The 14586-nt window shown below is 40.1% G+C and overlaps 1 protein-coding gene across 2 annotated transcripts in view; it reads left to right on the top strand.

Annotated features, from left to right (window-relative positions):
* Positions 1-14586, top strand: part of tenm3 (teneurin transmembrane protein 3) — a 180444-nt gene that overhangs the window by 70030 nt on the left and 95828 nt on the right. For both annotated transcript variants that reach the window (XM_028409964.1, XM_028409972.1), the window contains one exon: positions 4226-4493. In XM_028409964.1, the coding sequence (XP_028265765.1) occupies positions 4226-4493 (268 nt within the window). The remainder of the gene's footprint in view (positions 1-4225; positions 4494-14586) is intronic.

The following is a 14586-nucleotide window of genomic DNA, read 5'->3' as shown; positions in this document are numbered from 1 at the left end:
TACATTTCCCCTCTGCTGTGTTGACACAGAATCTCAGTTCAGACACCCTGGATGCACTGACAAGGGACATGTATAACTTTTGTCCTGGTTTATGTGAGCAGTGATACAGAGAGGGGGAAAGGTAGTGGTGCAGAGAAAGAATTAAGTGCTGTGTGAGAACAGAGGGCACGATCGACATATAGACATACATAGATGGAGACACAGCATCATAGTGAAGCTTGTAATCGCTTTGCCTTTGACAAATAACCTCTTCCCTCAACGACACCTCACCTCACTGCTCCACTGAGATGCCAATTTACTGCGCACACATACACCATCCCGTCACGTTGATGGAGAGCGGTGTGTGTGCGTGAACGTTTCAGTCGCACACTCACATCTTAGAGTAAAACCATGCCTGAGGGTTTGCACATTTGCTGCAAAACATTCGTCCTGCCATACTACCGCTGCGTTACGGCGAGTGTGTACACACACAGGAGCAGGCTGCAGTGTTTATCTTATCCTTTCTCATCTTTCCTGTCAGCTCCTTTTACAGTTTGTAGCTTCACTTGATAATTCAAGCGCAAAGATAAATCCTCCTGGGAGGTAATTAAGCACTGAAAAGGGAGGGCATCTCAATTTGGCGATGGTGTGGTGAGCCTACCTCCGAACGGATGAGCACCTAACCTACACAGGGCCGATAATAACCACATATTTGGATAATGTTTTTCGATATAATATATCGGTAAATTATACAAATAGGACACTTTTATACTATTATACAGTATGACCTACACTTTGATAATTAAGCCTAGAAAAACAGTGAAAGCATGTAAAACAAGCATTTGTAAAGCATGCTCTGAGGACTTGGATTTGGAGCTATGAGAGAGATGATCAAAATTTAGGGGTAAATTAAATGATCATATCTAACTCATTGTGTTCAGTAAGCAATTAAGGAAACTGTGGAAAGGTAAAAAACAGCTTTGTAATATTAAAAAAATAAATAAAATAATAATAAAAACAACAACAAAATACTTTAATATACCCATATGTGCTCCTATTCTAGGTCTGGGGATACAGTACTCTGAGAGCACCATGTAGTACAATGCTTGTACTAATATTCATATTCATTGGTTTCATATCACATCATTTATTTATTTATTTGTGTGGTGTCTTTAATAAACATAGATAACAACAAATGTGTTACATCAACAATTATTTTAATTTCCCCCACAATTAAACCCACTGGTATCTGATCATTCACTTATCCTCACTGCCAGATGCTCCTTAGTAACTTTGTCATAAACATGTGGAGTTTAACTCAGAAAGCCTCACTATGAAAGTTTATACCATCAGTAATAGTACACCGACACACACACACCCCACCACCCACACACACATATACCTAAAACTGGCTTTACCTCAACTAACAATTTCATCCTTCCTCACTCCACTGATCCCTTTGCAGTCTTTGCTGATTTGCATACCTTTATCTCTCCTTCTCAGGGTCTGCTGCCCGCTCTTTCCTTTCACTGCTGATCCATCTCACTCTCATCTCACTCTCATATATATATACACATATATATACATATATATATATTTCCAACTAAAAGTTCAGTGTGTATCGAAGTAAAGGAAGATTGAGTGTGTGTTAATTTTGATGTGTAGCCCTGGGAGCTTTCAGCAGTGCACAGTAATCTCCCTGGTGTTTATTTCAGAACTGGTGAAAATGGATTTGTACTTCCTTACACTCAGACCTGTGTTGTTTGGGCTCTGTTGATGTCAGTAAATGTAGGGTTGAGCCACTGAGGCTGTCACAGTTTCTCTTTTAATTCGTAGTTTGGAGAGAAAGATTTGATTTAAATGACTGCGTCAGTAGAGGAGCAGGCTGGAGGAGGTGACCTGACATTCACATCTTACTGTTACAATAAACAGCGGCCGTCATGATGCTAAACTTTAATTGCCCGTGAACGTTTTATTGACTTCATCTACAACATACTCTCAGATCAATTCCTCCTCTGCTCACAAGGCAGATAATTATTCCAGTGGAGCAGTAATTGCACATGTGATCAATAACTAAATTGGCAGGCAAGTTAGAACTTACATAATATTGTTTGTTAACCATGATCAATACTTCGGTGTTGGTGGAATATCTTGGATACAACTCACACATGAGACTATTTAGAGAGCATGCTAAATTTTGGCAAATGAAAATGAATAATATATAACCCTTCAGGGGCCATTTTCATAAACATCTGAAGGCTATGGATAGATCTACCGGCTCATTCAGGAAAAATAAATCCTAAAAATAGCGGCTGTGTCAGCCCTATTTATAACGCTTTCTTTTTGAAGTAAGAATTATTTATGAAGCAGAACATTTCTGACACACACCAACCGTAAATACCATCAATGCTCCCACATTACAGACACGCAGGGACGGATTAGGACACATTTGCCAATCAGAGAAACGGTCATATCACGTGTCCTAAAGAATACACAGTCACTGTCAGGGTCCAGGGTACATTCATGATACTGTATGTATTATTATTATTATTGTATTTTTTTATTATTTATTTATTTATTTTGGTCACTGTGTGCTGCCCAAGGCTGCAGTTTGAGTGGCAGCCTGCAGGGTGCTGTCCCTGCAGGCTGCTACTTCACATGCACCCAGTGTGATCTCAGTTCAAATACATTACACCGTGCACAGTGTCAGCGATTTTTCATAGGTTTTTAAATAGGTTTTGTCATCACATTGTGACTTGAACACTAACACATATTGTACTTTTGTTATACTTTCTATCTATCAAGCAGCCTTTCAAGCAGTTAGCTGTGTAAACACCTTTTTACAATCACGATTTACATTTGCAGTGACGGCACATAGACTTGTTAATGGGGCCTCAACACTCATTTAGGAATCCTGACTGTGTGTGTGTGTGATGTTGAGCATTTAGCCTTGAAGGTTTGCACGAGTGGAACAATTACTAAGCTGGCAAAACAGCATATGGAGAGAAAGAATAAAGGTATTGGGGGTGGGGGGTGTCCCTCTGTCCTTGCTTCACACACTCCCCCAACCTCTTTTTTCTCTCTCTGTGCTTTCTGTTTTCTGCGGCGAGGGCAGCGGAGGAGGAGAAACAGCAGGGCTGGGAAATGGAGACGTGATGCTCTTTATGCAAATCAAATACCAGCATTGCCATTCATTTCCTTCAGAGCACCCCGAGGACAGAAAAAGGAGCTGGGAAAGAAAACAGTAGGGAAAAGTTGAAGCCAGGTCAGCTTTGAGCAAATATTTTTCTAAAAATGAAGCTGCGTTTGGTGAAGGCCAGTCCCTGATCAGTATTCAGCCTGACTGAGCCCGGTGCAGCGTTGAGTTACAGGTCTCATCAGCCTTGACCGGCCCATATACCACAGTGAAATTTAGATAGTGGTTAGCATCTGAGCGTGAATGCTGAGTTTAGGTCTCTAATGATGAAGAAAATACCCCAACCTGGCAGCAGATTTAAGACCACAAAGGTCTTAAATAAGCAGACACACATGTTCGGTGAAGTGCACACAGAGTCTCCTTAGCAGCATGTCTCTACTGATTGACACCGACACCAACAAGAGTTACATGATACCGAAGTTTGACTCTGTTAATGGCTGTTTCCCCTGGGCCCAACTGGGATGTATGAAAGCACACCAGCCAAGGTTCACAGACAGTTAATAGATAGGTGTTAGACATAGCATAACATCATAACATCATAATTAATGATGGTTCGGTCAGACAAATTCTGTTTAACTTTATTTCACTTTACGACAGCTTCTCTGAAAAAGAGTGAAGTACAGCCATTGATTTTCCTCTCTAGCCTTAGGGCTGATATATTTGGAGTCTGACAGTGGTTAGTCCCTGTGTGTTGAGCTGCTGCAGGCACCACAGTTAGAGTTTTAGCAATTATTGCATTAGAGGAAGTCATATTCTATCAGTGATCATCAAATGTCTTCCTCTGTCTGGTTGAGGAATTATGTTTCTACATGATTGAATATTGTGTGATTGAAACCCCCCTGCAGGTGTTTAATTGTGATCTACAGGCATCATAAGCTGCGGTGGTTGTAGATCCTCCCTCCGCGTCTGTTGAAACAAAGCCCAAAACAGCTATTTAAGTTTAGAGATACAAACCTGGCACAAATACAAATTGAGTTAACAATTAACGAATCTGCCATATGAACAAAACTAAAGAGCTTGGACTAATAATCTCTTTTCTATTATCCACAGAGCAACCATCCAATCACCACGGACCCACCCTGCCTCCTGTGCCCCCACCTCACCGTCAGCAGCCCTCAATAACAGCTCTCAACCAAGCCCTGGGCACCGCGCACCACGTTGGACACTCCCTGAATTCAACGCGGCAGCTAACCCCTCCTACTGGAAGCCCGGCCCCTGTGGCCGGCCAATCACCAGCCGAGCTGCAGACCACGCCCCCCGAGAGCGTCCCGCTGCAAGACAGCTGGGTGCTGGGTAGCAATGTGCCTCTGGAAACGAGGTAAACCTGCGATGTTTTTATCCAGTTAGTTCTACAGTAGCCACATTGGGCTGACAGTGGTTACACAAAGACACAAAGGTCTTTAAGTAAAATCCTGAAACTATTCAGTTGTAGTAGGTTTATTGGCCATTTTTACCAAAAACTGGAAACCCACTTCACACTGCAATGTATCTACAAACACATGCAGCTGGTGAAAACCAGAGAAAATCAAGAAATATCTTTAAACTGCTTTCATTGTTGTATAATCATGGATTTAATAATTAGTACAGCTGTTGCTACTATCAATTGCAATGAATTGTTAGAATAATTTTTAAAAGAAATTACTGTAACTTCAAACAATAATAATAATTTGCTGAATTTGAATAAGACTAAAGACTAAAATCACAGCATTATTACATTACTAAAGTATACCTAACGAACGTATAGCAAACCTTTTGAATCTAATTAGGAGAACAAAGAATGCTACTAAAATGTATTTATTAGTTCAGCTTACTTTGCCATTGTGTGTATTTTGTTGTTTGGTGCATGACAGAACATTTGATATTATTGTAATTTCTAATTTAATTTGGCCAAAAAAAAAAAACACAAAAATGTCCTACGACCATGCTCTGATAATGTTTTATGTCAAGTTGCTCTTACATCGTCAGGGATGAAATGAATCTTTGGTTTTCTCAGATCACAAAACGGTCTGTCACACTTCACTTCACTGGCCCACAGACCTGTGGCGTGGCTCGAGCACTCCATCGCCCTGCTGTAATGCCGTGCTTGTTCTTTCAAAGCACCAGAGTACATCCTTAGGTCGACATGTGTATCTCTTTAGCTGTGACACAGGTTTTATTGGATAATGTGAACCTTGAATCCCCATTAACTGAGCGATTTGTAGATCTCTGTCTGTCTTTGTTGAGCACTGATGCCCTGCAGTTCTCTGATATTTGGAAAATCGCTGTTCTCTCCAGCAGAGTGTAACATGTTGCTGGCAACTGTATAAAGGCCTATTGTTCCTGTGCTGTGTCCATAGACACATGCACGCGCACACACAATAACGTACACAATTTATGGGTGCAGCTTTAACCTTGACCTGCTGTTCACCAGACAATGTGCCAGCTCCCTCTTTCACTTGCTCTGTCCTGCCTCTGACTGGGAGAAAAAGACATGGCAGATTGATAGATGGAGAAATGTCTGTCTTTGTGACTCTTTGGGTTGTCTGTGTGTGTGTTTGGTGTCATTTTGCAGTGGAGTTGTTCAGTTTTCAGCCAAACCCTGAACTCTGGTGCAGTTTTATGTTCATATCAGGGCCAAGCATTCACACACACACACACACACACAATTTACGAGTGTAACTTTAAACTCATGATTTAATGCACCGGACAATTTGCAGCCAACTCTTTCTTTCTTTGTTCTTTTTCTGTCTGTGTCTTTTGTCTCATTCCCTGGAATTTCCTCCTGAAAAAAACAGGGTGCTGATAGATTAATAGGAGAAGAAACGTCTTTCTCTATGGTTTTTAAAAACCACCTACGTATTTTTTGGCAGCATGTGTGTGCTGGAGAATGTTTGGGCCTTTGGGACAGCCAAACCATGTCCCTGGCTCAGCTCTATATTCATATGAAACACTGATACACACATACACACACAAAACACCCCGAGTTCAGAGCATCATCTTTCAAAACTGAACCCCCTCCCACTGAAAAGACAGACCCTGTGTGAGTGCAGTATTTATGAGGATGTGTATAAGGAATAGTCAAGTCTAGCTCCCTCTCTCTCACCCACATACACACACATTGAGACAGACTTGGAGATGAAACAAGTTGTGAGGCCTTCAGGAGATGGGGTAAGGAAAAAAAAAGTAGCTTGCAGCTCACTGGGTGGAGCTGAAAAATAAATGCTATGTGACCTGCAGGCGCTCCCTGCATGGCAAATCAAACACATCCATCCTTGACTGGACGCTGCAGTCAGCACTCTTACTTCGTCCTGCAGAACGGGAAACACTGTATCCTGAAAGCATTCTTTGGGAAATAATGATTATAAATAATGCTAATACATGATGTTTTAATTATAGTGCACCGTGGCTTAAATGACACTTTAATTGCCAGACAAAACATAGCTACTTTGAGACTGTCCTCTAAGGAAAAATTTTAAACAGTACAGTATTAGTGGTTTTAGCAAGCCCCCTAAAGGAATGACTTTCTCATGACAGGAATGAAGCAGTGGTGTTATTTAAGTTCATATAAAGCCACAAAGCCTGCAGAGTGAGGACAGCAGGGTAGACTGCAGCAGCTGTTTGCATCCTGTTTCCTCCCAATCCTTCAGAGAGGAGTTATTTTAACCCAAACCACAATGTTTGTTAAAATAAACCAAGGTATTATTTTAACCCAAACCTCTCTTTTTCCCCAAAACCACTTATTTACTTATTTAAAAAAAATATGTTTTATTTTATTTTATTTTATTGGTTTTCTAGCATTCACACAATCCACTGCCTCTGCACACTAACTGCACACATCACACAGATCTCAACAATTGTGTCGATATGTACAGATATAGACCTGTCCAGGGTGGACCTCTCACCTGCAGATAGCTGGGATAGGCTCCAGCCCCCCGTGACCCTGCACTGCAGGACAGAGCAGGTTCAGAAGAGGGATGGATGCACAGATATGTATTGTATATGTTGCATATTCTGAGCTCTACTGCATGTTTTTCTTCACACGTATGCAGATGACACTCGGGTTTACTAGCATAACACAAGTACAAAGAGGCTCACTTTCTTTTTCGCTCATTTCTACTTGAAAAAAACAGCAGTTAACATAAGTTTGAACTCTAACAGCAGAAAACAGGCTGTGGCAATGTAAGAGCTATCAGATATAAGATATATAAGGTTTCATGTCATAGGTATTCAGCACTCGCCTGTCTGTTTGTTTTCCAAAGCTTTCTGTTTTGTCTTCAAAAATATAGTGGCCACCACAGACAGTAACTCCACCAACCCTCCCTGCCTGCTACCACACTTTTACACAGTATTCCTCCAAAGCTTGAGACAGGCATGAAACATTGTGGAAGCTGTAGTTTAAGCAGCAGCTCAAGAGTCTACCAGATGATCCATTTAAAGTCAACTGTTGGACTTTTGCAGGTAAAGGAACTTGTAGTTCTGGGAGTAGGCTGCAGAGACTGAGGGGAGATTGGTCATTTACGCAAACTGAGCATTTTCTAATCCTATAAAGCTGTGTAACATCCATGAGCATGGATGAAAGATGGAGTAATAATTGTCTGTAATAATTGTCTCAGTCGTTTGATTACTGAGCTCTAAAGCCCATGTTCAAAAAGATATGGTTTAATTTATACCATAGAGATTACTGAATACCCTCTGACCATTTTGAACAGATCTTTGTGTCTGAGTCTTTTTTCAACATGGCAGCCAGTGACAGTGACAGCAACAGGTCAACTCCTGCTGTTAATGTTGTATGACTATTTTCTTCTCAGGCAAGTTTCATCAGCAATGTGGCCTTGAACACAAGTTCAGTCCTGGGTTAATCTTTCAAGAACAAAACCCCCAGATCACTTTGAAAACAGCAGACACTGGAATTTCATCAGCAGCTCAAGCTTTACATTCAACACTTCTGTCAGTCTGTGTGGCGTTTAAAGTCTGAAAAAACAAAATGGGTTTTTGCCTTAGGTTCAATCTTCTATGTTCTTTATATGGCAACGTTCTTCAGCTTTGAACTTAAGAACGAGTGGTTCTCTGAAGAAAACATCCACATGACAGCAACAAACCAGTGTTAGACAGGTCAAACTGTGCTCTCCACTACTGATCCCAGTCAGCTGACATAGTATTTGTATAGTGTGCGAGTGTGAAACACAATAGCCACTATATTCCATAGTCAATCTCCTCAGACAAAACACTCACCAACTGCCACATACCTCCCCCCCACATGCTGCTTGCTTTGACTCTCACAGTCTCACACACCTCAGGGTGTCTGTTTGAGCTCATATACCATTTACTTCACAGCCTATACAATAAACAAGGATACATAGTAAGGCCTCAGAAAGTGTTCTCTTGTCGTCGTCATCATGGCAGCCATACTGAAATAAGAGTAGGGCTCGAGTTAAGGTGGTTTAACCCAGGCTGTTTGGTCAGTGCTAGCTGGTAGATCACCATGGTTACTAATGGCTGCTCTTCAGGAGGCTGAGAACCTGTGCCTTGCTGTGTGTAAGCATGATCACAACAAGGTGCTGCAGGAACGTCGACAGTGTGAAAGCTTACATGAAGTGTTGTTTATATGTGATTCATCTGTTTCATCAGTACTGCACAGCAGATTATATTAAAAGTAGATGTGATAGCAGTTCCTTTGTCATCGCACAGATATTCCCCACTGTGCCCCGCAAAATTACTTTTTTTGGAAAAAAAATATATTCCAGATTACAGTTTTTTTTGGTTTTTTTTGTCAGACGGTAAATACAAATTTTAAAGACATTTCCATGGGAAATTGATTTTTTTTCTGTCAGCTCCTCTCTATTACCACTGCTGATGCTCTGAGTGACAGTAATTAAAACCACAAGTCCAGACAGGGAGGGAAAGTAAAGAGGTGTGTAACAGGCACTTTTGGGACATGAAAGGGAGGGGTGTGTGAGGTGAGATGTGACAGAAGAGTGTGAATGTCCTCATTTAGAGGTGGTAATCCAATCATTGAGTGTGTTACCCTCTCTCACACACACACACACACACTTACATTCATGTGTGTGCACCTGTTGTGCCTAGGGACACAAATGGTCACTGGTTTGAGCAAGTGCTGCTGTCAGTCACAGGCAGATGGGACATCTTTATTCTGAATACAAAGACTATCCTAGTTCTATTTACAATATGTCCAGGGTTTCATTTTTATTTGATATATATTATGATTTATTTTATGCATACTACTTGACTGGATCCCATTTTAGATTTTTTTTGTTTTTTTTTTTGACAGATTTATCTAAATCCAACAGTTCTCTTCAGTTCAGTTCACAATTGTAATCCAATCCAATCCAGCTTTATTTATAGAGCACTTTTAAAAACAACAAGGTCAGCCAAAGTGCTGTACACAGCCTATCAAGTGTAGATTAAATCACTAATAAAATAAAATAAAATAAATATAAATTTGATAAAACACAGGAATATAAAACAGGAAAAACACCAGTCAGGAGTAAGCACATTAAAACAAATAAAAGTCAACAACTCAAACTGAGTTAAAAGCCAGAGTAAAAAGATGTGTTTTAAGTAATGACTTAAAAACCATAAAATAATCCTTCTGTCTAAGGTGCAGAGGCAGTTCCTTCCACAGTTTAGGACCTGCATGTTTTTCTCTGTGTTTTTGGGATGACCAGGAGAGACTGGTCAGCTGACCTGAGCAGGGCAGTAGAGCTGGAGCATGTCAGACATGTACTGAGGGGCGAGACCATGAAGGGATTTAAAAACAAATAAGAGAATTTTAAAATCAATGCGAAAACGGGAGCCAGCGCAGTGACTTTAAAATCGGAGTCTTCTCTGTCGCGGGTCCTAAACTGTGGAACGAATGACAATCAGAAGTAGGTCTTTGAATGTCCTAAAGGATGGCAGAATGATTTCTGTGAGGTTTTTGACAATAGCTGCAGATGCAGGAGGTGCTCTGTTGCTAGAAATTGTAAAAAAAAAAACAATCTGCAGACTTACTGATGCCCCTTAAACCTTAGACACCATGAATATACATTAAATGTTTCACTCGTGAAATTCTGCAAATGTATGAATAAAGAAAAGTAAACAATCTTTATCGAGCATAGTTCTGTCTGTATTAACAATACATCCAGATTAAATCTTAAAATTATGATATATATTCAAATGTTTCGTTTAAAATTTGCTTACACTGACAGTTGTAAGTTTTTGGCTCCCTGCAGGTTTTTTTAGCAGAGTGGAAAACTGATTTGTTAAGGGTATAAAAAGGCAGATAATAAATATCTGTAGCTGCTTTTCTTTCACTGTTGGAAACACCTTTTGGTGAATGGAATTGTGTTCCATGTCCTTGCTGTTTCCATAGAGGTGCAAGAGGTCCATATTCACAATAAGGTGAACAATGAGCCCGCGGTGTCTGAAAGGGTTTTTACTGCAGATAAATAGCAAATGAATGAATAAAATGACAAATCAGAAACACTTCATTGTGAACTTTTTTGTGGTGTAGTCGCATGATTTTATAAACAGTAAATAACTGATGCATGCAAAGGAACCCCCCCCCCCCAGCACAACACAGGCAGACTTCCCTGGATACTGTCACAGTTTTCAAGCATTTTCAATTCAGACATTAGTTACAGTTGTAGGATACATAAGCTGTCTTTACGCTCTTGTCAGTGACACTTAAAGGCCAGTTGAATAGTGTTAATGTAATGTAAATGCAGGTTGTGTATGTGAAGGGCTGTTATTATTAGCCAGCTATGAGATTAGTTCTGGTTGACAAGACGCTAAGCACGCTGTAGTTATCGCTGTTCTTACACTCGATTATGCCCGCTCAGACTGTCCGCTGTAATTGACTTAAACACCCATAGAACACATACTGTACACTACTTGACTGCCTCATTGTGCGATCTTTGAATGGAGATTGTCTTTGTGTAAGAGGGGGAGTGAGGGTGTGTTTCTGAAACACGTTAAAAACCAGGGAGGAAAAAAAGGCTGCACCTGTATTTATTTATTTATTTATTTATTGCATTGCAATAACTGTTTAAGATGACAGCGCTTGTTACAAGCACAGTAAAACAAACTTGCGACTTGTAAATATATGCAGGTCCCGGTAAACTGTCATTTTTCTTGGTGACAGATGTTGGCGCAAACAAATCTGATTCCTGCCCCTGTAATTTCAACTAAACATGATGGATTTGTCTGTGTAAAGAACACAAGAAGAAACAGCTGAATATTACCATTAATCCAGAATTCATTTCATCATGCTTGACTTCCCAAGCATGGCAAACTGCAGGCTATCATCTGTCATCATCATGTCCGTCTACCCGTAGAAACCCTGCTGTGTGGGGTCATTTTCTCATTAGTTGGTGGGTGGAAGCTGTGGTTTCTGATCTCTGTTGTGGTTTACTAGTATCAGATTTTCTCAGCGTTCCCAGCCCAAGACAATAACAACTTACATAATTAATTGATGTGAGAGTGATGTTTGTAGTAAAATAATGGCAAAATAGAAAAACACCAAATGAAAAAAGAGGAAAGCCATTTCAGTCTCAAGGGAGACTAGTGTTGTCAGATTGCATTAGCATTAGTTTGTTTTTAATTAGGCTGATATCAGTGACAGTTTTATAAAAAGCTGTTAAAAACAAAATTACATTCCTGTGTAGTATAATATCTGTCATCATCTGACATTTCTCCCTCTCTGTGCATGTCCACGTGCCATACCAGGCATAAAAGATAATAAAATGTGACTATCTTTATTCATTCTCTACAGAGATATGAGGCAGTTTAATGTAGTGATAAATAATGAAGTGGTGTTCGTGCACACACACACACACACACACACACACACACACACGCCTGGACACATCATAACACACCTTCCACTGCAAACTGATTTGTATCCCCTTCGGTACAGGAAGTGCGTTTGTTGTTTGTCGATCCAATAAACCTTAATTGTGGACAGGAACAATTTGTTATGGTGTTATTAAACGCAGTGCAGTGAATGGAAGAAATGTAGTATTGTATCACACCACACTGCTTTTCACTGTTAATCTGTGTGGGCGAACATTGGCTGGTATTTATAAAAATGCAGGGTGCATATGTGGACCAATTACAAATGGTAAACCATCACACATATATATAGTTAAAACATGTTCTATTCTAGTCTATTCTATTCTATCCTATTCTAGTCTATTCTATTCTATTCTATTCTATTCTATTCTATTCTAGTCTAGTCTAGTCTAGTCTAGTCTGGTCTAGTCTAGTCTGGTGTACTCTGCTCTAGGAAATGGCGTTCTGTTACAGTTGAAGCTGTGGTTTCTCATCTCTTGTTGTGGTAGATTCTGCACTAGTCAACTAAGAAGGTTTGCTAAATTCACTTTTGATATCATCAACATGTTGATATGATTTATTTCTTCAGTATATAGCCAAGAAATAAGTAGTGCAATGCAATCAATCAAAGGTTACTCCTTATTTAGTGTCATACCAAACACTTTAAGTCCATCTACTCTGCTTTTTGTTTCTGTTGACACTATGTGAAATGTGATTACACTAACAAGAGCAACAGCACGTGCCTCTATTAAAGCAACATTAATCCACTTGGGGTGAGGAAGTGTAATGACTGTGTTTATGGACCACCTGTGGTGTTTTGCTGATTTGATAGCTGTCGATTCACATCAGCGTATGTAAGAAACACACACATGTATACACTTAAAGCCTAATCATCCCTGTTTTTATATTACTACACATGCACGGCAGAGCTCCAGTCAGGGGGAAGCGGTAGCATTAACAAGCAGCCATAGGACACAGCAGCGCTGTGGTCCCCGAGGACCAGAGCTGACAACCACTCAAGTATTTTACTCATTCACAGCATTCCACTTAAAGTGAAATCTTGCACTAAGGGGTTTTTTCTGACCTTTAAGTGGTGATCATCAATTAAGTAGATACTGGTTACAGCGCTGCACCAAATAAATAATCTCCCAAAGGCTAATGTCAGATTGATAAATTGCTAGGATAAAAAAATCATGTTTTGTGTTATCTGCGAAAGCAAAAAAAAAAAAAACAAAAAAAAAAAACAATACTTCATATGAGAGAGCAACGTCAAACAAGTACAAGTTGTTTTGTGTGTGATTTGGTTGTGCTACTGTGTACTTGCTGTTCTTTAAAACACACAGGAACGGTTGTGGCTCTGTGCAGTCTCCCTCCCCGTTGCTTTCAGTCCGTTCTGCCACTCCTGTTCTCTTTTTTCTCTGCATCTTCACATCTTGCCTAGAGGCAGGTATTAATTGAAGGGCCCTTGTTATAATAGGTTCTAATTGTTAATCACACAGCCTTGTTAGAGAGCAGTCTAATTGTAATTACAGATGCTCGTTAGTTGGGGTCCTGTCATTAATTAGACATTGTGACCTTGGTAATTACTGCAGGCATACATGCATGTGCCAGTAATTTTGGACAATTCTAAAGACAGGAATAAAAAGAACAACATCGCTTTGATGTTAAAAACCTACTTAAATGTAATATTTGTGGACTCATTGTTCTTTGTGGGCTTATTCAAGAAACGATGATAACACACAAACCTAGTTTCCTGCTTTGGTGAAAACTGGAAGCAATGCATCAGTGAGGTGAGGCCTCTAACTCTGAATCAAATATTTAACAAGATGAATCCCAAAGAGATCCAAAAACAAGGAAAACAAGGTCATCCACAACTTCCTTCCATGTATTTCTTTTCTCCTTTTTGATATACAAAAGCCTCCATAAACATTTTACCGACTGCAACTGAGCCCCGCTTTTTGAGACAGATAGCCCGTCTCACTTTCACAATTAACAAAGGAAGAATTATGAGTTATAAATGAACCCAGGACGGGTAGCAGAAGGTAGTTATGTCTGAGTCAAGAAATACAGAGCGCAAAGGAAAAAACACGTCACAAGCTTCATTTGTCAGGTTAATGAGCATAATAAAGCTCTGTCACCCCACTGTGAACACACCTGCAGTACAGGGATGGTATCACAGTCATTGTGGTCTGCACACACACAAACAGACACACTAAGTCTCTTGTTAAAGGGGACTTTGTGGGTGAAGCAGCTTTATATGATTAGAAAATGGTTAGTGTGTGTAAATGAACCACACCTCCCCTCCCTCCCTGCAGCCTGTTCATTTACTAGCAAAAGTACACCGGGTGAGGGAAGGTTAGTCTTCTGTATCTACAATGTTTCTGATCTATACACACTCAACATCCAACAAATCAAAATTTCGACTGGCAAATGTTGACTTTAGTTTCCATCTATCTGGAATCTGGAAACAGGTTTTAGAGCAGACTCTAGAAAAGAAGGAATGGCTTGTTCCATTGGCTCTGATAATACTGTAGTCCCAGCACGGAGCTAAAGAAGGCATTATGTGTTGTAGTCAACCTCACAAAGGAAAACATAGCATG

The sequence above is a fragment of the Parambassis ranga genome, chromosome 1 (genome assembly GCF_900634625.1).
Source record: "Parambassis ranga chromosome 1, fParRan2.1, whole genome shotgun sequence".
Taxonomy (NCBI): Eukaryota; Metazoa; Chordata; class Actinopteri; family Ambassidae; genus Parambassis; species Parambassis ranga.
Note: the sequence above shows the minus strand (reverse complement) of the source record. Positions and strands in the feature narration are given on the sequence as shown.